Source organism: Chenopodium album, chromosome 5 (assembly GCF_948465745.1).
Source record: "Chenopodium album chromosome 5, dcCheAlbu1.1, whole genome shotgun sequence".
NCBI classification, from domain to species: domain Eukaryota; kingdom Viridiplantae; phylum Streptophyta; class Magnoliopsida; order Caryophyllales; family Amaranthaceae; genus Chenopodium; species Chenopodium album.
In genome coordinates this window covers 8,531,764-8,557,013 of record NC_137838.1, presented here as the reverse complement: position 1 = coordinate 8,557,013, position 25,250 = coordinate 8,531,764, and the positions used below count along the sequence as shown (strand labels likewise).

Below are 25,250 nucleotides of genomic sequence, written 5' to 3'. Positions count from 1 at the left end.
AAGGTAGCACAAGATATTTATCTGGAAATTGATGCACAATGCTCTGCCCACGCTGAGTAACCTAAAGAAGAGAGGCGTTGACATTGACACAAAATGCAAATTATGCAACGCGGAAGAAGAGACCACTAGTCACTAGTTCAGAGATTGTGAAGTGACTACAAGAATTTGGAAATGCAGCAATCTGGGCATCAACTCGGATATAGGAAGAAATCTTGACATAAGTACATGGGTGTCTAACCTCCTATTTTACTTTCTTTCCACTGATGACGCTCAAAATGATACTACCATGGAATTTGTGAGCACTCTCTGGAGTATCTGGTTGTTAAGAAATAACATCAGCTTCAATAATTCCCTAGTCTCCCCTCGCAGTATTATCAAATTGGCGCATCACTGGAAGCAGAGATGGGACTTAGGGAATAACACCAAAACATGTGAACAATGGGGTCGAATGGAAGACATCGTGGAAGCTGATGACATGCACCAACGTTCTTGTTCGAACCAAGCCAATGACGAGCCAGCTAACCAAAGGTATATTATTATCATTGATGGTGCGTGGAAGAAAGTGGACAGCAAGCATAGCAGCGCATGGAGAGCAGCTGTTGGGTGGGTAATTAAAGACAGAGGTATTGTAATTTGGGCAAAAGTCCAGTTTTTGCTACCTCACCCTGTCAAGCTGAGGCTAAAGCGACATTAATGGCTTTACAAAGCTCGAGTTTAGAAAGGGACAATGTTGTGATGCTTACTGATTCTATGGAGTTGGCCCAAGCAGTCTCGGATAGCACCAGAGCAAGAAGGGAGATCAAGCAAATTTTGGAGGAATTAAAGGAATGTGCTCTTTCTCTCCAAAGTTTTGTAATTAGGAAAGTAAATAGAAGTAGAGTCTTTGAAGCCCATAAACTTGCAGTAGCAGCAAGAAAGGGCATATAAGTCTTTTCTTGTTTTCTTGTTCGTTAAAAAAAAAAAAAAAAAAAAAAAAAAAAAAAAAAAAAAAAAAGAAAATTATACACAACTAATTTTACATACGAAGTAGCAATTTTTTCACCTCTCATTAATACGGAGTAATTTATTACTCTGTTACTGTTCAGTATGAAAATCCACCGTTCTCATGAAATGAAGCCGAAATGCAATTGAAATTCAAAAGCTACACCTCCCTCTTTGGCTCTTTCGGCCTTTCCCATGTTTTCCTCTTATAATTCATTAACTCTTTCTCTCTCCTCCATTGAAGCGTACTCCGAGTTTTCCATTGAAGCATTCTCTGAGTTTTCTCTCCTCCATTGAAGCCGAGGTAAGATGTATATTCTTCACTATCATCATCGAATATCAATTTCAGAATATAGGGTTTAATTAATTGCACACTATATTTGATTTAATTGTTCTTAGGTGGATTATTGAACTGTATCCCTTTTCAATCTCCATTCACACTTTCTTGAATTACCATTCTAACGATTTATCACCGCTAATTTCTTCAGTGTAACTTTAATTTGTTATTTCGATTTATTTTTGAAAAATTCTTGCATTTTTGTGTGGTGTTGTTGTGATGGTAAGCTCAGTTGCTTGTTTCAATTTGTGATGGAGTATAGTTTTTAGTTGACTAGTGAAACAACCAGGAAACAATAAACCAATTTCTGGAACCATTGAAATTGATAAATTAGATGCAAATAAAGCTGAATAGATTGGTCACAAATATAAGAAAATTGATTGATCAATAAAGCTGAATAGATGATTGGATATTGAAATGATGAAAGTAAAGCACAACTTAATTTCCTTTTGCTACAAGATTTCAACGATATGATTCAATGTTTATTTGTATTTATTTTTTCTTTTGAGAGGGATTTAGCAGATCATCTTACAACCATTACCTTATTCTGTCGGTTCTTTTGTTTTTCAGAAAAAAAATGGATATGATTGGAACAGTGTTATCAGCTGCTCAAACACTGCTTGCGTCGCTGCAGTGTTCAGAGCTCCAAGAGATCCTTTCAATCTTTGGCTACAAATCCCAGCTTGATGATCTCCGACGCACCGTCTCTGCTGTCAATGCTGTGCTTCTTGATGCAGAGGCCAAGCAGGAGCTCTCCCATGAAGCACAGTATAAGCTCCAGGAGCTCAAGGACGCCGTCTTTGAAGCAGATGATCTGCTGGACGAGTTTGTTTCTCTTGCTCAGCAGAAGCAACTTTTGGAGGCTGGTGGTAGTCTCGCTAAAAAGGTGTGTCACTTCTTTTCTGATAACCCGCTAGGTGTTGCTTACAGAATGTCTAGAGGGGTTAAGAAAATCAGGAAGAAATTGGATGCTATTGCTTATAACACTCAGTTTAGCTTGAAGCATGATCCCGAGCCTATCCGGAGGAGAAGGCCTGAGACCTGTTCTTATGTGGATTCTGGTGATATCATTGGAAGAAATGATGACTTGGAGAAGATTGTTGGTATGATGCTCGATTCCAATGTGCAACGCGATGTATCTTTTCTCACGATTGTGGGAATTGGAGGGTTGGGCAAAACAACCCTTGCTCAGCTTGTGCATAACGATCCAAGGATTACAAGTGCATTTCCATTGAGGTTGTGGACTTGTGTCTCTGATCAAGATCAGAAGCAACTTGATGTAAAAGATATTCTTTATAAGATTTTGGCTTCAGCAGCTCACAAGCCTCAGAAGGACTCCACCATGGATCAGGTACAAAAGCAGCTACGCAATCAACTAGCAGGCAAAAAATACTTGCTTGTTTTAGACGATGTATGGTCTGAGAAGTGTGATCAGTGGCGTGACCTGGAAAGATTCTTAATCGGAGGTCAAAAAGGATGCTGGATTTTAGTGACAACACGTTCACTAGCGACCGCAAAAATTATAGGAGACGGTCTTACATACAAGCTCCAAGGCTTGTCAGATGTGAATTCTTGGTGTTTGTTTGAAAGAGTGGCTTTTGGATTGCAATCGTCTAACCCTCCTGACGACTTGGTTAAGATAGGGGAAGAGATTGTAAAAGGATGTGCTCGAGTCCCTCTTGCTATAAGAGTGATAGGAAGTCTCTTATATGGTCAAGACAAGAGTAAGTGGCTATCAGTTGTGCAAATTCCATTAGCCAACCTCAGAGAGAGCCACAATGACATCATGCCTATATTGAAGCTAAGTTATCACAATCTCGAGTCTCCACTGAAGAGTTGTTTCAGCTATTGTGCGTTGTTTCCCAAGGATTATCGGATAGAAAAGGAGATGCTAATAAGCCTTTGGATGGCACAAGGCTATATCGTCCCTTTAGATGAAGGACAAAGTATAGAAGATGCTGCTGAGGAATATTTGTCAATTTTGTTGCGAAGATGCTTTTTTCAAGACATAGTAAGACATGTGATTTATGGTGATATTGTGAGTTTTAAGATACACGATCTCATGCACGATGTTGCTCAAACAGTTACCAAACAGGAAATTTATGCAACAGATAACTTAGAGGGCAACTTGGATGATAAAGTTTGCCATCTGTCTGTCAAAAACAAAGTTGCAAGATGTTCATTATACAAGTCCCATATTCGAACATTTCTTTTATTTGGTCGCAGGGAAGTTGTTAGATTGGATCAGTTCTTCGTAGAGGCACAAATAGCTAATTGCATTCGCCTCAGGGTATTGGATTTGTCTTGTGTAAGAATCAAAACATTGCCAGAATCAATAGGTGAACTGTTGCATTTGAGGTATTTAGATCTCTCGTTGAACCGTCTAGAAGTGCTTCCGAAGTCGATTACAAAACTATGTAATTTACAAACGTTAAAGTTAAGTGATTGCATTGAATTGAAAGAGTTGCCAAAAGATTTGAGCAAGCTGGTGAAGCTGAGGACTTTGTTTACAGATTTTTGCCTGAATATGACATGTTTTCCCAAGGGGATGGGTAAGTTGAATTGTCTTCACACACTAAGTGATTTTATTGTGGGTGGTGTAGGGAGTTATTCAACTACAAGGCAATGGTTAGATGGACTGGAAGATCTAAAGGCTATGAACAACCTCAAAGGCCGTCTTGATATTTGCTTTAAGTGGCCTAAAAATGTCGTTAAGGTAGACGACATCAGTACTGAAGGACATTATCTAAGAAGTAAGGAACATCTCAAGGGCCTTATGTTTCATTTCTGTCACCAGGAGATAGATGAAGGTTTGGGTACCGAGGAAGCAAGAAGATTTATGGAAGAGCTGCAACCACATTTGAATCTCAAGGTGTTAAGCGTACGGGGGTACCGTGGTGTGAGAATGCCTGGTTGGACAACCCTTCTCCCAAATCTTGTATCTATTTGTCTTGAGGATTGCACGGAGTTGGAGTACCTGCCATGTTTGGGAACTTTGCAGCATCTCAAATTCCTGAGTATTGTAAGTTTGCCTAAGTTGGAGTACATAGAAATTAGTCAATTAGCTTTTAGTTCCACGTCTGAATCAGAATGTGCTCAAGGAGTAACAATCTTTCCCTCCTTGGAAAACCTTGATTTGTGGTATTTGCCGAAGTTTAAAGGATGGAGAGATAACATAAATTTGCAATTATGTCTCTCTCACTTGTATATAAAATATTGCCCAGAATTGACATGTATTCCGCTATGTCTCAAAGTGGATGATCTATTGTTAAGAAGCTTCAATAAAAGACTGAAAATATTACAAACAAGGGGTGGAAAAATAGGAGAGGTTCCTCCCTCATCATCAGTATTCTCTGGTGATAAGTTGTCGCGGTCGTTGTTTGATACTGAAAATTCGAGTAAAAGTAGTAGTATTCCAACTCCTATGTTAAGGTATGTGAAAATAGACAATGCGGTGTGGTTAAATTCTCTGCCTATGGTGACTTTGCAGAGCCTTGAAAGATTAAATCTTGAGAAAGATGGGGGGGACATGGAGAGCTTAAAAGAAGTAGAGGAGGTGTTTCACAACTGCTCCTCTTCTCTGCAAATCTTGAAATTTAAGAAATCTGTCAAACTGAGGAGTGTTTGTGGAGGATTAGAGCATCTCACTGCCTTAAAGAAGTTAGTGATACGGAACTGTCCAAATGTGAGGCTATCAGAAGAGACAGAGGATGGCAGGCCATGGCGATCCCTTCATCACTCCCTCTGCGACCTGAGATTTTATGATCTCCCACAGCTAGTGAATCTGCCTGATTGGATGCAATCCTTGGCTTCCCTCAAATACCTTTATATTCGTGATTGCAAAAGACTAGAATCATTACCGAATTGGATGCCCAAACTCACCTCACTAAAACAACTTGAGCTCTTGAATTGTTCAGAAAGCCTGAAGAGTAGATGTCAAAAGGATCCTCCCGGGGAGGATTGGCCCTACATTAAACACATCCCCATCATTAATTTTCGAAAGAATTTTTTTTCATGACTTGTAAGTGCTGCTTCTCTATAATCATTGTTATTTTATAAACAGGTAGCTAACAAGTAAATACTACTGTTCCCTGCAATACACTTGATATATATCATACTTCTTCCATTCTATAATTATATTTTCTAGCATTATCCTTTTATTTAACTCATAGCATTGCTGCTCTTTCTAGATGGGTCTTGTGCTGATTTGTTAAAAGTTTTTTCAGTTTGGAGTTATATGATCATTAATCAATTGGAAATTGCTCCGGTTTTAAGTTTGCTTTAGGTTTTTCGCTAACAGTAATTCTACTTTAAATGGTGCTACTTTTGTTGCACATTTCCAGAAAATCAAGGATGAAAATTGAAATTCCATTACTTTTATAAACATGGTTTGCAAATGAGGTTCTGCTCTTGAAATGCCATATACTGATACATTTTCAATTTTCAGTTTCAGTATGCTGTAGTTGACTGTATGTAGGATGTTCACTAGTATTGTACACTGTGCAGGTACTAGAGGGATTTAGAAATAAGCTGGCAACTGTTGAAGTGTTGCTGATAAACAAGAGCTGCTACAATGGCATCAAGGCTAGTTTGATAAAGAATATCAGAATATACACATTGTATTCTCTTTGTAAGTTTAAGATATACTTCATGTTCTGTAAAAGAATTTCTTACAACTTGTTAGTTTCCTAATATACGCCGTAATTAGAACTCTTGTTGTAATATATATTGATTAATGGAAATTACTCAAATCACGAGGTTTTCATTAATAAACTCTTTGAAAATCTCCACCAAGAGAAGCATACAAGCTATGTTCAAACTAAACATTACTAATACTACTTACGAAGTATATTCTATTGCTTTTTTGACCTTGTGCTTTGTAGCACAATTTGCGGCTTGTTTCACATACCCTTGTTACAGTCGAGAAGGCATTGTCTTGTTGATGGTTGAAACTTAAAACCTCATAGAATGTTTAACCATTTAAAGTCAAAATATTAAGTAACTCATTCGGATCCCAATGTGCTTTTGTTAAATGTGAAATCATCAAAAGGATTAACAGCAAATATGCAAATGTATGCAATGGAAAGAGGACTCATGAAACCGGATATCCCAAATTTTACAAGGTGCAAAATGCAAATGATGTACAGTAAAATAAATCTGATCCATATATCCGTACCAACATGTCTATAATTTTAAACAACTAATCTACTGTAGTTGACATCCAACATTAAATAATCGGTAATATCGGTCGAAATCATTAACTTTTCTTGCTTTTCTTAAATCTATATCATTTAAAAAATAATAATAATAATAATAATAATAATAATAATAATAATAATAATAATAATAATAGCTGTCAAATTTTCTAATTTCAAAACTCATCCAAGGGCACAAAGGGGTTGCTCACTCCAATGTACCAAACTTTTTCAAGGCATACTTTTTAACCTTGTCCCTAATTAAACCGGGTTAGAACACAAACACTAAAATAACTTCCAATTTATTTGTCCATATTTTTATGTTGTCAACGTAATCTATTGGGAAGCACATTATATTGAATACTAATATTCATGTTCTTGTTTTAAAATTTACAAGCACAACACAAGTTACACAACGACAACATCCGCACAAAAAGTGCTCTTCTTGTAGTCTTGTTCTTCATTGAAGCCTACAATTTTAGAAGACATAGATTATAAATACATTAATTTAAACGTAATTATTATATAATTATATGTTTGTTGATCTTAGCTAAGCCTACATATATATATATAGATGTACTTTTAATCTCCTTTTAACAATAAAAATATTTTTTTTTTTTAAAAAGTATGATTATATATATAGCTAAATCGTAAGTCCAATTTCTATATTCGTGTTTTCATTTCTTGGTATAATTATATGTATTACTTTTGTTACTCGTTCGAGTTAGCTTAATCTCATCTATCCTTAATCTCGGAGATTATCATGGCGATTAAACTCCTCATTAGCACTTTGATTTTCTTTCTTTTGGTTAATGCATGTAAAGCTCGTCATTTTTGGCTTAATACTGAAGTTTCATCAATTCGCCAATCATTTAAGGTTAGTGTTTTTCACTTTTATCCTTCTCCATTTGAGTAGTTACTAATTTACTTGAGTCAATAATTTTGAAAATAGTTGAACTAATATTTAAAAACTACACGAATAGTTTAAATAAAAAAAATTTGGATTTGATATAAGTTTAGTTGGTATGTTCTCTAAGAAATGGCATCCATATATATGTTTAAAAACATATTTGTAGGTTTTTTTTTTTTTTTTTTTTTTTTTTTTTTTTTTTTTTGTTTAATGTTAATCAGATAAAAATCGAATTCTCAACGCTCACATAAAGATTATGGGTGAACCTACATTGTTGAAATTTAATAAAATTGTCAAACTTAAATGTTAATTTGCATACAATTCTAATGTGTTAGAGAGTACGTACTTTTTGTAAATAAATGTATATGTAACTAAGTAAAATATGTTCATTTAAAAAAATTGCAGGTAATAGAGAGATTTACAGAGAAGTTGGCTACTATTAACAAAGAAGAGGAAATGCTAACTCATGAAGTTGCAAATTTTCATCGAAAACATAGAGGGTTATTAATGATGCATAGAAGAGAAGCAAATTCAGTTGTTATGAAGAAATCAGTTGTGTCTTGGCACGTTTCTAACAAACACCATGCTCGTTATCCTGGGATTTACTCAGATTACCCTAAGCCCAGATCTAGACCGCCTTCTCATAATTAAGATCGTCAATTTCTTCTTCCTAATCTCCCCTTAATTTTGTTTCACATATTCCTGACATGATTATTTTGTAGTTTTGATGTATAAATATGAAGTATAATCAGACTTTGTGTCAAATATAGTTCAAAAGATGTTTTGTATAATGTCACATTGGTGATGTGATGATTAATACTCCTTACAATGTATAAAGTAGTACGTGTTTTTTCTATGTGTTTACATGAGTTTACTTACCTAATGAGAATTCCCAATTTCCAATTATGAAGTAAATATTAGGTTGTGTAAGCATTGTTTTTATTGTATACCCGTTTATACATCTTGTAATGCATGTATGCATCCCTTAGTCTTTTTACATGTTACATATCGCTTCTAAGTATGTGGTGCGTGTAGGACACTCATCACCTTGTGTGTGTCGACAGGTGCAACATTGTACCCGCATTCCAACTCCTTTTATCTGGATTATGAATCAACTAGTTATTGGCTCGGGTTAATGTAAAAACATTTTTGAAAATAATAGAGGATTATTTATTTATTTTTTTTTTTTTTTTAAAAAAAAAAAAAGGAAATAATAGAGGTTTGGACTAGGCAACACTCTAATGGGCTATTTCCTCAAAAAAAAAAAAAAAACTCTAATGGGCTAAGCTTTCTTGCCTTAAACGGCCCACGACTAAATTATGGCCCAAAAAACATCTTGCATGATGATAATGATATTGACAGTTACCAAGTTTGGCGCCACGATTTCTAAATTCTCAACCGTCACTTTAACCGCCCATTGATTCAACTACAACTACCTTTAGAAAACATAAAAACAGAGTTACAGACCAAGTGAGGGATAAAGCAATAAAATAGAGATGGAGAAGAAATACTCGGTGTGGCATAAGAAACTTGATAACTTGGAATCCCAAATCACTCCTTTAGTCTCCGAATTTCGCGAAAGCGACATAACGACTCCCTACGATTTTGTTCCTGGTGAGATTGATTATAATTTATTATTCATCCACAATTATATAACTGCTGAAATTGCCTCGAATCAAAGCTCGGGTATAGGACAGGAAGATGTACATCACTTGCACCAGATTGCTCGTCGGGTTCAGACAATGCAGTCTGTCATTCGCAAATTGACCAATCCCCGTCCAACCTCTTCATTCACGGTCTCTGCTGAGCCCCCTGTATGTTCCAACTCTGATTCCTGTATTGATGAAGAAGATTATCATGAACAAGTGCAAAAACTTGATCATGACTTGGAAGGGTACAAGGTATATCAGAATTCTGAGTTTGTTGCAGACGATGATCAAGACAGATTAATGGAATTTGAAGGGCTTTACGAGAAAGGCGAGGGGGAACAAGATGGTCAGGAATTGGTTAAAATTGATGAGTATACTGAAAACAGGGTAGTAAATACAGAGAAGAGCATTTCTGATGAACAGGATGAAGTTGGAAAGTTCGAAACGACCAGGGATGAGGTGGAAATAATCAGGGTAATTGATCGGAAGGATGACAAGAGAGAAAAGGCAGAAAAGGATTATGACGGCGACGAAGAAGATTATGTTGCCAGTAATACTCACTGCTGTTTCAGGTTTCTTTTCTGGGGTGGTTTGATAGGAATAGGGATCATTTCTCTGATGGCAGGTTTTCCTGAATTTCCAGATTATCATTCACCTGCTGTATTTTTTACTCCTACTTAAAATAAATTATTTATTTAGGGATTGGAAGTATTTTTATAGAGAAAATCTAGTTTTTATGTAATGTTGATGTTATTATTCAAGTTGTTGGTTCTTTGCTGATGTTCTGTCTTTGTAATGTTCAAGTTGTTGGTGCTTAATTATGTTTAGAGAATCACAACTATTTAGTAACAAAATTTTAAAACATGGGCATATTTTTTACAGTTGAGATAAAGCAATAGCAGAAAGTAAAGTAACAAATTAACAACCAGAGATTATCTTTTAGAGAACCTTGATCTTTGATCAATCATTAATCAGAAGTCAAAAAGGTTAACAGTAAAAATGCTAATTAGCTACATCAAGATATATAAGTGACTAGTTATCGCTTACTCGCTTGTATACACAGTGGTGATGGCAAGATTTCCGATGGGACTGCAGAAGGCTACTTAATCACATACCCGACAAGAAAGCCAAGGAAACAGGCTAACAGCACGAGTGGAATTACATTACGACCATTGCTAGTGCTTCTGAAGATTCGCTTCCTAATCATTTCCTGTCCAAAAAACAAAATATGTTGGCTAAAGATATAAATGCTGCAGTATGTTTTCTGTGCAAGAAAATTTTCAGTCTAAAGTTCTCAAGAGGCTATTGACTTTATTTTTCAACATAGGTTAAGTTTAAGAAGAATTAGTTGATACTTATTATGGAATTTAGCATAGGCACTACTACAGAAGAAAGGGACGGAATATGCAAATCTCAGCGCAAACAAGCAACAACAAATGCTTGCTTTTAAACGAGGAAGCCCAAGTTCATCATAGAGATTAACATTTTAGTTTATCTCCTCTCACAACTTTATGCATGTATTTCTGTGCCACTTTAGTATTTTACTTTTATCATTTAAAAAAGAAAAGAAAATGATTAGGTTGTGAGGGAAGATATATTCACAAATTTAACTCAGAGATAAACTTAAATTTACCCCTTTTAAACAGTTAGAAATGACAGAAACTCAGAATGCATTAGAACTTGGTTTATATGGTGAGTAATAGATTTCGCATCTTTAAGAGAAATTGTAAGCCCCAGCTACTAAATTAAATCATACACCAACAAGGCAACAAAGGGGAAACAATTTGCTGATGACACAGATCGAAACAAAAAAGAAAAAAAGAAAAAAAAAAAAAAAAAAAAAAAAAAAAAAAAGGAGTGATTTCAAGACAAACCACTTCATACTGCAGCTTCTGATTTTCTTGTATCAAGAAAGTCCTTTCGCCGATAAGCTGACAAACCCTATCCCAGTCCTGAAACATTTTACCATCAAATAATTTTACATCAACTGTAGACATTATTTAGGTCATTAATTATCATGCATGATATAAGAAGCTTGTGTGAATCATATGCATGACACGGAGTACAGTATTACGTCTATTAGTATACATCAAGGAAAGTTTTTCATATATATTTGTTTACAGCAAGTTCTGAGTTTCTGATAGCTTAACCAAACTTATTTGGTTGCCTTCTATAGCATATTAGCATACCGTAAATTTTTGCCAATTATAAAACAGGGAATGAAAGTCATCAAATTCCTCATAATTGGAAGAACTCAGGAACATGAATGAAAGAGATTGCTAGAAGAGCTCTTACAAAGGAATTATACTTTCTTCCTGTAATTGTGTCACGACTCACAATATTAAGAAGGTATATGCATTTACAAGATGATATCAAGTGCAGCTGGGAATAGACGATTATAGATTAACTTACCAGACATGAGCTATTTTTTTATTAAGTTAAACTTTAACTTCACTTTAACTTAACCTAAAATGTTAGTACAGACCTCATCCTCAGCACTCACTCTAACTGGCCCATGATTATCAACAACACTAGTTTCATCCTTGTGCAATAACACCTCGGAATACACCTAAATACTGCATGTCAATCACATGACTAACACTCTCTCTAACTAACCTGATTGTGGATAGTCCATTACGGCATTAACTGCAGCGAAGGAAATACTTTTGAAATATCTTATAGATTATGAACAAAAGACCCTATACCACTAGCATTAACACGAATCTAAAAGTGTATCTGCAAATATATTAAGAATTTTTTTTAATGCATATATAATGGTTTAAAGTTCAAGTCTTAGCAATCCTTATTGAGTTAGAACTTACATTCAGATATTATCACTTACAATGGATTGATTATATGAAACTTATAAAAATCTAGTCACCCATCAAGATTTAAGGCTTTTAGCGTTTCCATTTGGCTTTGTGGATCCATTAATTTTAAAATCAACCAACTTGAGAGATTACTTGTCCATTAACACTTCTTTTCCATTAAACATCCAGTAATATGCTAAGATTGGTAATCTCCCAAATAATAAAGTAAACTATATGATGCTAAGGTCTCATATATCAACTCTAAATACCATACGCAGCTTACACCCAAAAAAAGTGATGGAACTCTACAGGAATCATGATAAGAAATAAGTTAATGAAGACTTTTATGATCATTTACAATTTAGGTAAGCCATAAAAGAAGTGATAGTAAGAGAAAAGGCTACATCTACATGCAGTGTTTAGATCAAGAATATTCAAATTATTGTACCTGAGAAAGCTGCTCTTCAGGTTCAAATGTAGAATTTGAATCCTGAATTCAAAAACCAGAGAGTTAATTCTGCAATGACATCCATGATGCAATAAAATATTTTAAACACTTGGCTGAAACTATATTCAACCATATGACCCAAGCATTCAAAATGTAAAGACAATAAAGTGGGGAAGCATCAAAAACAACGAACTATAACTCTATAAGTCTGAAATGCATGACCGATTTTGGAGTCATAGTACACCACCAATGGAGTTTTACATCATAACCATTAACCAACAGACAGAGATAGTAATCACCTTGAATTTTTTATCTTCGTCCTCTGTGTCAGTGTTTGATTCCTAGTTAGATACAACAATAAAATTAATCATGCATTGCTTCATTGATTTAAATGACTTGTCAAGGAGAAATGAATCCAGCAAGGACAATAGAGCTAATGAAAATTGAGAAGGGGACCTAAATTATGACTTTTATCACTAGTGCTAACATCAGATTGCGTAAATAACATATGAATTTAGGCGTTTAGCCTTGGTTTCCACCAGCATGCTTTCACAGTTACACCTGTTCTATTGTTCTACACTCAATTTCACAAGATGGAAGTGGAATTAATGGAAATGGCCTCCTAAGTCCTAACGAATCCACAAGGAATGACAAGTGATTAATGACTGATAATTCAAGATAATAAAATACTAAGAAAATCACAAGATGATAATGTGTGACTTTTTAAAGCTTCAAACACGGAATTTCTTACAGCTTCAATCAAGCAACTTTGATGTAACATTAAGAAAGTGACAAGATTTTAAACCTTGGGGGATTGGTCTTGGAGCTCACATCCACTTGTTGCCTGAAACACACAATTAAATTACAGCCTGAGGAATGAGGATCCAAATATTCACAAGTAGCATTTTGAAATGTATCCTAACAGCAGAAAGTAGCACTTACAGCATCAAATAATTCCATAATATGATTTTTGTGATCCGGGTTCTCAAGCTCGTTTGCTTCAGGCGAAAAGTCTTCTTCTGAAACTTCGGGAATAGGGGATGGTGGATTTGCAGTCACAAATACTACCCTCAACTTTAACTCCTCAACATCATTGTCTTTATCTTTTCTGAACTACAATGACAAACAAGACACAATACACAGTAGTGAAAACTCACAACACCCATTCCTTCATTTTTTTCCCCAATAATCCTCAATGAAAAACTCATCAACCTAAGAAAAATTTGATCATACCATATCAGAGGTTATAGCTTCTGCACTCAACCCAACTGGTGCTATCATACTTTGCACTAGAAACTTGTCTTTTGGCAAACCAACAGGAAACTCCTTTTGAGCTTGCATACTAACTAAAAAACACCCAATGTCAACATCAAATAAGTAACCAAAAAACAGACACATTGTTGAATTGCACTTGAACACTTGAGAAATTGTAATGTTTTGCACAATTCATTATACACCCGAGTGTACCTAGAGTCGAGCAAAAGCGTGCTCATAGCCTTGGGTGTACCTAAGAGCTATGTACACTTGGGTGTATAATATACATAACACTCAAATTAATCAACATATTCAACCAACAACCCAAAATTTGCATAAATTAACCCATAACAGAAAATTTACCTTTAACAACACAGGTTGAGCCAGGAGATATCAAACCCACATTGGGGCGAACACAATATTTTTTGGGATGTGTTGTTTTAACCTTGAAATTTCACAAAACCCCAATAAATTTAACAACACAAACACAGAATTTAACAAAAAGTTCTTAAATTTAACGAAAAGGGTACCTTAAAGACAACATCATGATCGATTTTGTTGGTTAATTCAACCCAAACTATACTCAACTTATTCAATTGAACTGGAAAAACCCCAATAAAATTTGCAATGCAGAACAACACAAGAACAATGTAAGTTAATAAGATTGACTACAAAAGGATAAAAAAAGAGAAAGAAAGGTTTAAGAAGAGAGAAAATGGAGGAACTTACATGGGAATTTGAGCTCAGAAGGTTGAACGTTAATGAATTTTTTGAGCATGTTGCAAAATTAACTGGGTTTTCTTTGTATTTTATGACCAACCTATGACATAAGACTATAAGAGAGATTATTACAGCAAGAAAAGAAGAAGGGTAATTCTAAATTTCTAATTGCAGAAAAAAGATGGGACCTCGATGATTTCTTTCAATCGCAACAAAGTTGTTTTGCATCCTCTATTAGATTCACTTTCTTGATTTTGGGGGGTAAAACTTTACGTAATACTGTGGTATTTTTTGTTTTTTTTTTTTTTTGTCTAATTAGCTTCTTTTTTTTTTTTTTTTTTTTTTTTGTCTAATTAGTTTAACAGGTTACAACTTTACAATTCATGTAAGACAATTCTTTTCAAAAAAAAAAAGACAATTGGTATATTTTTTGACAAAATTTGTCAATTATAGCACAACCGTATTTTATAAACTACAGTCATTTAATAAAAAAAAAAATGCAAATTGCCAGCCAAAATTACTAGTAATAAATTGCAGATTGCAATCCGGTAAAAAATTTTCATTTATTTGCGTGTTGAAAAATGTTCGGTTTTAGGGGTCATTTTAGTTTTTAAGGACCCAAATTGTACTCAAAATTTGCAAAATAATAACGTAAGTGCCTCGTTTTGCGTATAAAAAATGTATCGACTTGTGTGCAACTAAATTTTACCATGAAAACGAAACTCTTAAATTAATTTTTTTGCCAATTTTAAGCTCATAAGGGCTAAAATGGCCGATAAAACCTTAACCGAATATTTTCGACACTTAAATCGATGAAATAATTGAATTGTGTGGCAATTTACAATTTATTAGTACTTTTGAGCTGCAACTTGTAATTTTTTTAAAAATGGCAGCAATTTGCAAAATACTAACTTTAAATGATTGTCATTGGAAATTTTTCTTTTTTGAGATTGGATGCATATTTAATCTAATAGGGTATATTTTAGCAAAATTGGAACATAGCTTAAATAAGAGCCTAGACAAGCAATTAGAGGTCGAGGTTGCAACCCTAAACGTGTGCGCTTAGCTTGCTAACTAGTTGAGGATTAATTTGCGTTATTGAAAGTTGGTCTCAATTTTCCTCACCTATGTCTCCAAACCTTATCATTACATAATACAAAATTTAATCTTCGTCATCTATTGTTTACTTATTAATAAGTAAATGAAAATTTTTTATTATATTTGAGGTCAGACAGAAGTTACATTATACAAAAATTGAATCAATTGAGGTTAAGTTAAATTAGAATAGAAATTGGTAAAATCAGTTATAATAATGTGATGGCCTGAATTTTAGATTTGTTAACTTTATAGGAGTATTAATTTAAAATAGTCTTAATGAAATGAAGTATTATAAGTTCAACCAAAATAACTCAAGACATAATGAATAATTTTACATTGAACATAAACAATGACACACTCGCAAAATAAGCTAAAAAATCTCTAGATAAATTCAAACATTTTTAATCAAGCCAAAGCTTAAGTAGGTGCATATAAATAATAAAGCATAATTTATTTTTGGACATTAACCATGAAATGGAGTAGAATTTGTTATATACACCAAGATATATCAAGGCATAGAGTTGTTTGGAGATATATCTAACATGAAGAGTGAAGTAGCTTAGTGTCAATCAAGGTTATGAGTCTTAAGATAGGCAACTCGTATAAATCTAACAGCAAGAGTGGAATTGCAGTATATGTTACAAGTATATTCTAAGGGGTTAATAGCGGGTCGATATAATTAAAATAAATATTGGACAAAGTCATAAATAATACCTCTCTTTCATATCTTTTGCGACTTTTGTCAATTAGCCCTATATCGACTCTATCCAATTAAACCTTATTTGTTGAAAACCTCGTTCATTAAGGGTCCTTTAAATTTGGCCGTGATCTTATTATCATTGCGCTACCCTCCTCAATAACCAGATCTAATAATCTATATAAATTGTAAACCGGGGTAGTCGAGTGAGGATAGATAACAATCAAAACATGAAGACTTTAAGAGTGGAGTGGATTAGTGGAGTGGCGTAGCGAAGTGTCAATTAAATAAACTAAACCAATCAAAGATAACTTCACAAATTAAATCCACAAATAATGAAGTTAGAAATTAAGGATGAGTCAAAGGAATATGAAGACGTAAACCAAGCAAAACATCAGACATCCCCACCTAATGATGAGAGAGAAACATTAACACAACTATACTTATAAAAGAGGTATGAATTGGATATTAAATTCAAATAAAATTAGATTAAAGGGCCCCACTCAGACAACTATTATTTGTCGGATATACCCACGTGGCCCACACTTGGTTCCCATCAACTCCATCACAACCGTCCAAAATTATACATGTGAAAATGTAGCTTTTAAATTTCTTAAAGGGCAAAACAGGAAAGTAGGCAGAAAGAAATTAAGAAAAGGAATCTCCTTTACTAGTGCAAAAAGAAGCCAAATTTTCTAATAGTATACGGTGCAATGATAAAGATTGTACGGAACATGATGTCGTGAGTTTAAGAGAGAAAATTCGCTTATTCTTGACACTAGGGGTTGTTCTCATACGTTGAAGTTTAGTTCAGTTCAATTCAGTTCAGCTCAGTTTAGCTCAACTCAGCTCCTAATTTCCTTCTCTTATAAAATATTCATTTCAGCTAAGTTTAGTCAATGAGAACAGGCCCTAAGGGTCTATTCTTATACGATTATTTTCACTTTAATTTAGTTCAGTTCAATTCGATTAATGGGAAACATACCTTAATTCGTGTTACTATGAAAATTATAATATGATATACTCAAGTATTATTTTACATGTTGCATTAAAAAGACTTTATTTGAAAGAAACAAGATGTTACATGATCGGACACGATACAATATAACAAAAACATATAAATTATGTGAAATGTGACTTAAACATGCAAATATATCACGACAATAAGATGTTGTGGATTGTGGTACATGAGCTTGAGTCTCACATGGGCCGAAATATCTTTAATTTCGTATCTTGTGGCCTGAGCCTAGCTAACCCCAATTCATGGAGGCTCACTCCATCACGACTCATGTCCATTTTTTTCCTTGATAACATTTCTAATCGATTGGGAGGCTTTGCTCGAAAATATCTCTTAATCACGTACATTCAGCTTAGCTAAAGACCGATGGCTAACATCGAAGTACAAAACACTACCATTATTAGGCATTAACCATGTTATCTCACATACAATTGTTACAATCAATCAAATACAACATAAGGTGTACAAGTATACTCTTTGTGCGAGAAGTAATTTACGACGAAGAGAGTACAAATATTTTTTTTTTTTTTTTTTTTTTTTTTTTTTTTTTTTTTTTTTATCTTTAAAAACCCGCAATCAATTGGCCGTGACATCCTCGTTAACAAGTATGAAATTCCCAAATTACCCTTCACTCTTTCTCATTCCTATTCAATTCCCCTCATAATTAATCGCTACATTTCCCTTTCAATCATCATCATCATCAATTCTTCATTTATCTTCATCTTTCGTTTTCTCTCTCCTACTTCTTCATCCTCTGAACAAAAATTCTGGAAAAAACAAAAAATGAGCTACAAAAAATTCGAAATCATCCAACAATCATCCCCATTTTTCATCACTGAAACCACCATTTTCCCCCCAAAATCTCTCTCCTTAAACCCCTTTTTCCCTCCTCCAATTCCCTTCGAAGAAGATGAAGAACTCATTTTCCCAACCCCATTTGACTCAATCTCCGATCTAATCCAGATCGAATCAACCCCATTTTGCTCATCCTTCAAACGAGTCATTCGCCGAGTTGACTCGTCCGAGTCGTACCTGAAGAAGATCTCCGACCGAGTCAGCTCGCTCGAGTCGAAGTTCGACCGACTTCTGCTGTTGAAGGAGAAGGAGGAGAAGGAGAAGAAGAAGAAGCAGGAGTTGAAACAGTTGGATAGGAAGTACTCGTTTACGGCTGAGATTAAAGGGGATGTTGAGAAGAAGTACAAGTGGACGGCGGAGATTGAAGGGGATGATGTCAAGAAAGGGAAGAGAGGAGAGAGAAAGTATCAATGGATGACTGAGATTAAAGGGAAGGAAGATGATAAGAGGGTTTACACGTGGAAGGCTACTATTGGTGGTGATAAGAAGAAGAAAGAGATTGAGAAGAAGAAGAAGAATGGTGGTGAGAAGGGATCCTCTGCTACGCGCATTGTTGAGATCGAAGAATCACCTGATCAAAGAGCTGTAGTTTTGCGTCAGGTATAATTTAATGTTCTTTTGTGTATACATTTTGTGTTTGTTTGGTTTAATTGAAGTTATGATGTAGTAAAATGAGTAAATTATTTGATTTTATTAATTGGTATTTTGAAATGCTGTATAATATATGATTTTGAAGTATTTTGATGGATTGTTGTTGATGATTTGATGAATAATAGTGTTGGGTAAACCTAAGGTGAATTACTAGGCCATGTAATGTAGATATACCTGTTTTTGTTGTGTTGATATGGTGATCACTGAGATTGAAAGTGATGAACTTCGAATCGTAGATAAGATATTGTGGTATGTGAACTGGTTTTTGAGGTGTTAGAAGATCTTAAGAGGTGGTATATGTGACTGCAATGCTGTAAAAATGATTGATCTAATAGGGATGTTGATCTCACAAGAATATGATAGTGTTAGAGGATTGTGTAGGGTTTTGATTGATTCGTTGTGTATGTCGGCTTTTTGAGTAGTTAATACTTATTTTTGGCGAATTAGAGTTTGGACTAGGAAAAGAGACCTACCTCTAATCAATTATGCAGGACATTGGTGATATAATGTGAACTACTATAGTAAACTATGTTATTCAGACTCTTCGTTTTACCTCACGTATCCGTGTCGAACCCTCGACATTCGGACATATGTGGGACACTTAGACACTTATTCAAGATCATGGAAATTTTTCACAAAATAGCCGGGTCGGACACGTATTCGTGCCAGACATAGTACCCGAGTCCAAGTAACATAGATGGTTGGAAATGAGTATAGATGAGAATGTGCTCCTTGTTTAGTTGGTTTCAAGGGAGAAACAAAAGTCATTGTATGGAAATGGAAGAACTTATAAGCAGTGATTTCCATTCCTCCAATTCTCCAATATATTTTATACCTCTGTGTAGCAATGCATTTTCTTGTGATTAGGGCTAATTTATCCCAGTGATTCAAAATGAGATTGCAACTATAGGTCCTCTGGTCAATTTGAGATTTTGGTTTAACTCTTCCTTTCCAATTTTCTAGAAATTGTGTAAGTTTTGCTTAAGTAGCTTCATATAGCATCGAAAGGAAGGTGTCTCTACTGTTTGTATATGCGATACCGGCTAACAAAAAGTTTTCTGATGTTGGTTTAACAAACTATTCAATATAAGTTAATGTCTTCGCAAATTCAATAATAGCTCTTTTTGAGCTTGAGTTGTAATCACCTTGGAGCATTTGGTACATGCATATTACTGCTATGGAGTGTATGGATATCAGTCATTATCACATGGGTCAGTGAATCCACCTCGGAAAAGTAATCTGAATATAAAGGACTGGTAAAGTGGTAAACAATCATATATGCTCTGTAGGTGTCCAGCTCCTGGTGTTCTCATGGTGACAGATCCTACGTTGTTGTAGAATTCTCAAATGAAGTACTAATTTAAAATCCTTTAGTGTTACTATTTACTCATTGCTATTCTCATGTTCTGTTTTGCTGTTTTTATTATTATTTGTTCTTAAATTTTGGACCTCTTTCCTTTAACATGGTGCTAGTTCTTTTGATTGGAATTTGGAAATCGTATACTTTTGTTGTATTGGTGCCAGGCTTTTGCCAAAAGAGCTGCCAATAACAAGGGAAAAAAGAAAGAACTATCACCCATGGATGCTGCAACTTTGATCCAGTATAGCTTCAGGGCTTATCTTATTCGTAGATCTCAGGCCCTTCGTGCCCTTCGTGAGCTGGCAATTGCAAAAACCAAGTTGAAGGAACTCAGGGCTATGTTCCACAACTTCTCCTATCGTAGCCGTGTTTCCCGTGATGCTGAGGAGCGTCAGAAGTTCTCGGAGAAAATTATTGTTCTGCTCCTCACTGTGGACGCTATCGAGGTGAGAACTTGTTTCGCTCGTAGTCGTAGTACCTTGGATGGTTAAATCTTTTACCTTCATGTAAATCTGCCTCCACCTAATATATCTAACCAGACCAATCCAAAAATTTAGGTTTGAAGGTGATTAGGTGATTATATATCCAGAAACTGATTTTCATTTGATATAGATTCTTGTGCCTATGAAAAAAATGGATATCTTTGAACCAACTTGATACTATTCTGGAAATTTAGGTTTCAAAAATGATTCTGTACCCCAAAAAACCAATATGAGACCCTTAACTGAAAGTCAGAAACCATCCTGAGTTCTGATTTAATTGACATGTCTATCGCCACTCTATCCTTTTATCTTATCTACTACGTACATTCAATGTAGGGGATAAATAAGAAATAACCTGTCTTTTTTGCAATGCTCAGGGAGTTGATGTGATGGTGAGAGCTGCAAAGAGGTCAATGGTTGATGAGCTGGAGGCAATGCTTGATGTGGTGGAACCCCAGTCTGATGGGAAATCACTTTCCATGAGGCGAAGGACCTTCGACATGCCTAGTGGTACCATCCAAAAGGAAATTGCAGAAGGTGTTGCCCAGGTCGTCCAAATGCTTGATGAAGAAAACGGAGCCTTTGAGGCATGCGTATAAAGAAGTTGACTGCACGCATAAAAGCATGTTATTCAGCTGTTTGTTGTTGTATGACTTGTATCTTGGTTAATGTAGGAGGTTAGAGTTTGCAGTCTGGAAACATTTTATATTAAGCGGCTGGGTTCTTAGGTGTAGCGTAGTATGTATTCTCAAGAGGATTTCCCTACCCATTAGTCATGTACTATTGAGCATATGAGCTTACTGTTTTGGGATGGTGTTGAACAAGTTTATGTGATCTGGGTTTTATGCAAGTATTGATTTAGTGAACCCCGTCACTGCCGCCTTTACAAATATTTCATACAGTACTATGTATCCTTTTTTGCTTTTGTTCCGGAACTTTGAGTATGAGGTTTAGTACTTTAGTTGAGCAAAAAAGGAAGCTCAGCTGTTCCGGAACTTTGAGTGCCTTCATTTCGTGAACGAAGAACAGGCACAATATGAGCAAAAAAGGTAGCTCAGATGCACACTAAGCTTCATCTGGAATATCAGAAGATGGTGGCAGACCCTAAGTTGCCACATTGTGCACAGAATTCATCACAGCTTTACACATTTATTTGCACCAGCCGGGAATCGAACCCGGGTCTGTACCGTGGCAGGGTACTATTCTACCACTAGACCACTGGTGCTTGTTGTATGCAATTGTTTCCATTAAATTCACATCTTATACAATGACTGAGCACCACCTTTTCTTCTTCATTTGGAGTTTGTACTGACTATTCACTGCGAGTAATATTTTATGATAAAACAAACAAGCTAATTAGTAGGAGGATGGTATACTTAGGGCCTGTTCACATTTATTGAAATGAGCTGAATTGAACTGAATTGAGTTGAAATGAATATTTTATCAGAGAGAAAAATTAAGAGTTGAACTGAACTGATTAGAGCTGAACTGAATTGAACTGATTAGAACTGAACTGAACTGATTAGAGCTGAACTGAACTGAAATTAAGTAAATGTGAACATGCCCTTAGTATAAGAGTAACTTTATACGGAGTAACTTGTAATATAGGGATGAAGAAAAATAAACGAAATTGGTACTGCTAAGAGCTTGTTTGGTTCATCTTATTTTTGCTGATTTGATATGATTTGGTCTAGTCCAGTCTGAACTGAATGTCTGATTTTACTAAACTTTGACCTTAAATATACGATACTCTATACTAAAAAATATATCAAGTGGGGTATAGATTCGTAATAATGAGTATTTTATTAATATATGATTTTCATAATTTTTTTCATTACGAAATTAAAGATATTTAGCGATAAAAGACTGCATATAAAACAATGATATGATTTTATTTTATTTTTTCTAATCAGAATTTATTATTTCTTAAATAAGTAAAAAATAAGGCGAACTAAACCATGGATAAGTCGTGGTAGTAGAATTAAAGATGGGCATGAGCCGTGCCGGCACGATTTCGGCACGGCCCGGCACGGATCGATCGCCGGCACGGCACGGCGGCCCACCTGTGGGCCGTGGGCCGTGCCGTGAACGAAAATCTGGGAATCGGCACGAGGCACGGTGGTCGGCCCGTGGGTCGGCACGACACGTGGCACGGTCTGGCACGACAGTGGTAATTTAATTTTTATTATACGTATTGTTGTTTTTTGCTAAATTAATAAAATTATTTATATAAACTTAAACATAATTAGATAAATAATTTTTATAACCTTAATTAAAATATAGTTTGTTCAAAACAAAATATATTAACATTAACATAAACATAAATTAATAACATTATTTATATAAAATTAAGTTGTACTAAAAAATATTTATATATCGATTGTTTTTTACGTTCATTTTAAAAAAAAAAAAAAAAAAAAAAAAGTGGCACGTTTGGCCCGCGGCCCGGCACGGCACGGCCCGCCAGGCACGTGGACCGTGCCGTGCTGTGGACTGGGGTGTGCCAAATTTAGGCACGGCCCGCAGCGAAGCCGGCACGGCCTGCGGCGGCACGGCACAGCCCGTTGCCATGTTTAAGTAGAATAATATTGTGTATGATTAAAAGCTCTTGTTATGCAACAAAACCTTACACGGTGTTATCCCTTTATAACCCCTCGTGAAAAAGAAGAAGCGAAAGTCATGAAAATTACTCCAATTAATAGCAAGACCTTGAGAAAAACGGGATCTTTCTCCTTTGAAGAAGCTTCCAAAAGTCGTTTTCTTCTGACTAAGCATTATGTTGTTCAAATGTTCAATTCATCCATCCACTGATCCACTTTGTAAAACAAAACTATTTCTTGGTTACAAACGAAGGCATGAATATTGAATATGAATGCATGACGCTCATGCATGTCATCTTCATATGTCATACTATACTTCCGGACGCTGCATTTAATTTATGGATCTCCTAAAGTCATCACCCAATATTTAATCGAGGAAACCTTAGTTTATCTTTATAATAAATAAAAGTCATTTATCTAGTGGTATTTCTGTAAATAACTCAACAAAATATCTTAGTCGGGTTATCATTTTCGTAAATAAATCAACATATATGGTACCCGATTTTAATAAAAGTTGTTGATTTAATTATAAAAATATTACTAGATAAACATTTTTTTTTTTGTTAACCGTGAAGATAAACTTGTTTATTCTCTATTAATCAAATAGTCAAATAGACCATTCATATAATCATATTATTCATGAGTTTATGATCCATTTTTTCAACTTTTCCACTCTTCATTGTCATGTGATCGTGTGATCAACTCTATTTCATTAATTTAATTTTAAATTAGATTATTCATTAATTGTTACCACCTATAATAAATGGTTTATTTGTAGTCAAAATTCTAGATGCTAGTATGTCACGCCTCACGCTAACAATTTCACTAGGTAGTTTATAATCAATTCATGAAAAAATTAGTTGCACAACTAAACTCTTACAATTGATTTTACTACAAATAGTAAGTGTTTGCCAAACAACACTTAAAACTAGTTATTAAACAAACAATTTGTAATGACCAACACCAACTATTTTGATTGTAAAAAAAATAAAATAAAATAAAACACGTATTTACAACTGGGAATTTAGTTCCAACTAAATCATGACTTTAGCTAGCACATACAAGTATTACTATACAAGTTTTGAGTTAATTAGAGTGTTCAAATTAATATTTGGTATAATAATATTTGAACTCAAAACTAATAGTCCGTATATAGTACGGAGTAATAAACAAATATGATAAATCATGCAATTATAGTCGTCAATTTGTCATTGATGACACAAATGGTTAAAACAAATAAACTTTGACAAAACTATATAACTATAATTACATTGATTTGATTTCTCCTACTTCCCAACTACAAAAATGAAAAAAGGGAAATTTCTTTGGAAGTAACATTGATCAATATAGGTAGCGTGTTTCATGCCCGAATAGAATTATTCAAATAAGGAAAGCAATAAAGTCAAAATCATGAATGTCATTTATAAATAAAATTACCATTAATTATTTCGTTTAAAAGGAAAATAAAAAAAATAAAAAATAAAAAAAAAAAAAGAATTTAGGTGGGGTGGTGAAGTTACCAATATGGCAGATTGGCAATACATCCTTAAAAAAAAAATAATAAATAAATAAAAATAAAAATAATTAGGGTTGAACATATCTAATTTCCTGACTATGTTCATTCTTTACTGCTTCCATATAATATACTAGTATATATGTTCATTCTATACTGTTGACCAGTTGTTAAGTCTTCAATTGTTGGCTTTCATGGAACTTTCCTGTGCTAGTTTTCTTTTCTTTTTGTTTTTTATTATTAAGTCAAGAAATTTTTCATTATTGGAAAAGGCAAAAATGACTAATTGTAGCAATTTCACTATAAGTTTATAAAATTTATATTATTTTGATATGAACTTCTTGTTATTACAATTTATATATCTGTTATCTTTTAATAAGTACATGTTTTAAAATATACTTGCTTGCTGTATTTTTATACATGTTGAAATAAATAAGTAAATAACATATTATCTTAGTAAAATAACACAAGGTTTAAGCAAAATAACATAAAGTTTAGATAGAGTAACTCAATCATAATTACTAAGGAGTATCATGATTTAGGAGTATATAATACTAACTCCAAAATTAGATGGTTCGATTAATCTGTATCGAAATTTCGTTATCGGACAAATTTTTTTGTTATCGGTCATAAACTTTGATATTAGGTTTGAGCCTCAAGTGTCTAAACAAC

General features: G+C 34.4%; 4 protein-coding genes and 2 non-coding genes across 6 annotated transcripts; 3 read left to right on the top strand and 3 right to left on the bottom strand.

Moving 5' to 3' along the window:
- The first annotated feature begins 286 nt into the window (after positions 1 to 286).
- LOC145632532 (uncharacterized) lies at positions 287 to 694 on the top strand. The gene has a single exon (XM_081684901.1). The coding sequence runs from the start codon at positions 287 to 289 to the stop codon at positions 692 to 694; it is 408 nt and encodes a 135-aa protein (XP_081541027.1).
- A 434-nt stretch (positions 695 to 1,128) lies between these two features.
- Positions 1,129 to 6,136, top strand: LOC145631789 (disease resistance protein RGA2-like). The gene is made up of 3 exons (XM_081683963.1): positions 1,129 to 1,285; positions 1,889 to 5,339; positions 5,825 to 6,136. The coding sequence occupies exon 2, from the start codon at positions 1,896 to 1,898 to the stop codon at positions 5,334 to 5,336; it is 3,441 nt and encodes a 1,146-aa protein (XP_081540089.1). The 5' UTR covers positions 1,129 to 1,285; positions 1,889 to 1,895; the 3' UTR covers positions 5,337 to 5,339; positions 5,825 to 6,136.
- Positions 6,137 to 10,084: 3,948 nt separating this feature from the next.
- Positions 10,085 to 14,580, bottom strand: LOC145630321 (vesicle-associated protein 1-3-like). Its single transcript, XM_081682573.1, has 11 exons — positions 14,493 to 14,580; positions 14,314 to 14,404; positions 14,115 to 14,185; positions 13,948 to 14,029; positions 13,564 to 13,676; positions 13,273 to 13,443; positions 13,136 to 13,174; positions 12,630 to 12,671; positions 12,331 to 12,372; positions 10,947 to 11,024; positions 10,085 to 10,282 (listed from the first exon to the last, which is right to left on the bottom strand). The coding sequence occupies exons 2-11, from the start codon at positions 14,360 to 14,362 to the stop codon at positions 10,172 to 10,174; spliced, it is 798 nt and encodes a 265-aa protein (XP_081538699.1). The 5' UTR covers positions 14,363 to 14,404; positions 14,493 to 14,580; the 3' UTR covers positions 10,085 to 10,171.
- A 3,217-nt stretch (positions 14,581 to 17,797) lies between these two features.
- LOC145631788 (BAG family molecular chaperone regulator 7-like) lies at positions 17,798 to 21,331 on the top strand. Its single transcript, XM_081683962.1, has 3 exons — positions 17,798 to 18,572; positions 20,148 to 20,429; positions 20,843 to 21,331. The coding sequence occupies exons 1-3, from the start codon at positions 17,901 to 17,903 to the stop codon at positions 21,062 to 21,064; spliced, it is 1,176 nt and encodes a 391-aa protein (XP_081540088.1). The 5' UTR covers positions 17,798 to 17,900; the 3' UTR covers positions 21,065 to 21,331.
- A 184-nt stretch (positions 21,332 to 21,515) lies between these two features.
- Positions 21,516 to 21,607, bottom strand: LOC145633603 (small nucleolar RNA snoR114). Its single transcript, XR_014112912.1, has one exon. It is a non-coding gene; the product is annotated as a small nucleolar RNA snoR114 (small nucleolar RNA).
- A 12-nt stretch (positions 21,608 to 21,619) lies between these two features.
- TRNAG-GCC (transfer RNA glycine (anticodon GCC)) lies at positions 21,620 to 21,690 on the bottom strand. Its single transcript has one exon. It is a non-coding gene; the product is annotated as a tRNA-Gly (tRNA).
- Positions 21,691 to 25,250: the final 3,560 nt, after the last annotated feature.

Bases quoted from the DNA above. Each gene is read 5' to 3' on its own strand.
- LOC145632532 (XM_081684901.1), top strand. From the start codon at position 287: ATGGAATTTGTGAGCACTCTCTGGAGTATCTGGTTGTTAAGAAATAAC.
- LOC145631789 (XM_081683963.1), top strand. From the start codon at position 1,896: ATGGATATGATTGGAACAGTGTTATCAGCTGCTCAAACACTGCTTGCG.
- LOC145630321 (XM_081682573.1), bottom strand. From the start codon at position 14,362: ATGCTCAAAAAATTCATTAACGTTCAACCTTCTGAGCTCAAATTCCCA. The intron at 14,186-14,313 runs GTAAGTTCCTCC...GGGTTTTTCCAG, and splicing joins TTCTGAGCTCAAATTCCCAT to TTCAATTGAATAAGTTGAGT. The intron at 13,677-13,947 runs GTAAATTTTCTG...GGTGTTTTTTAG, and splicing joins CTCAACCTGTGTTGTTAAAG to TTAGTATGCAAGCTCAAAAG.
- LOC145631788 (XM_081683962.1), top strand. From the start codon at position 17,901: ATGAGCTACAAAAAATTCGAAATCATCCAACAATCATCCCCATTTTTC. The intron at 18,573-20,147 runs GTATAATTTAAT...TATTGGTGCCAG, and splicing joins GAGCTGTAGTTTTGCGTCAG to GCTTTTGCCAAAAGAGCTGC. The intron at 20,430-20,842 runs GTGAGAACTTGT...TGCAATGCTCAG, and splicing joins TCACTGTGGACGCTATCGAG to GGAGTTGATGTGATGGTGAG.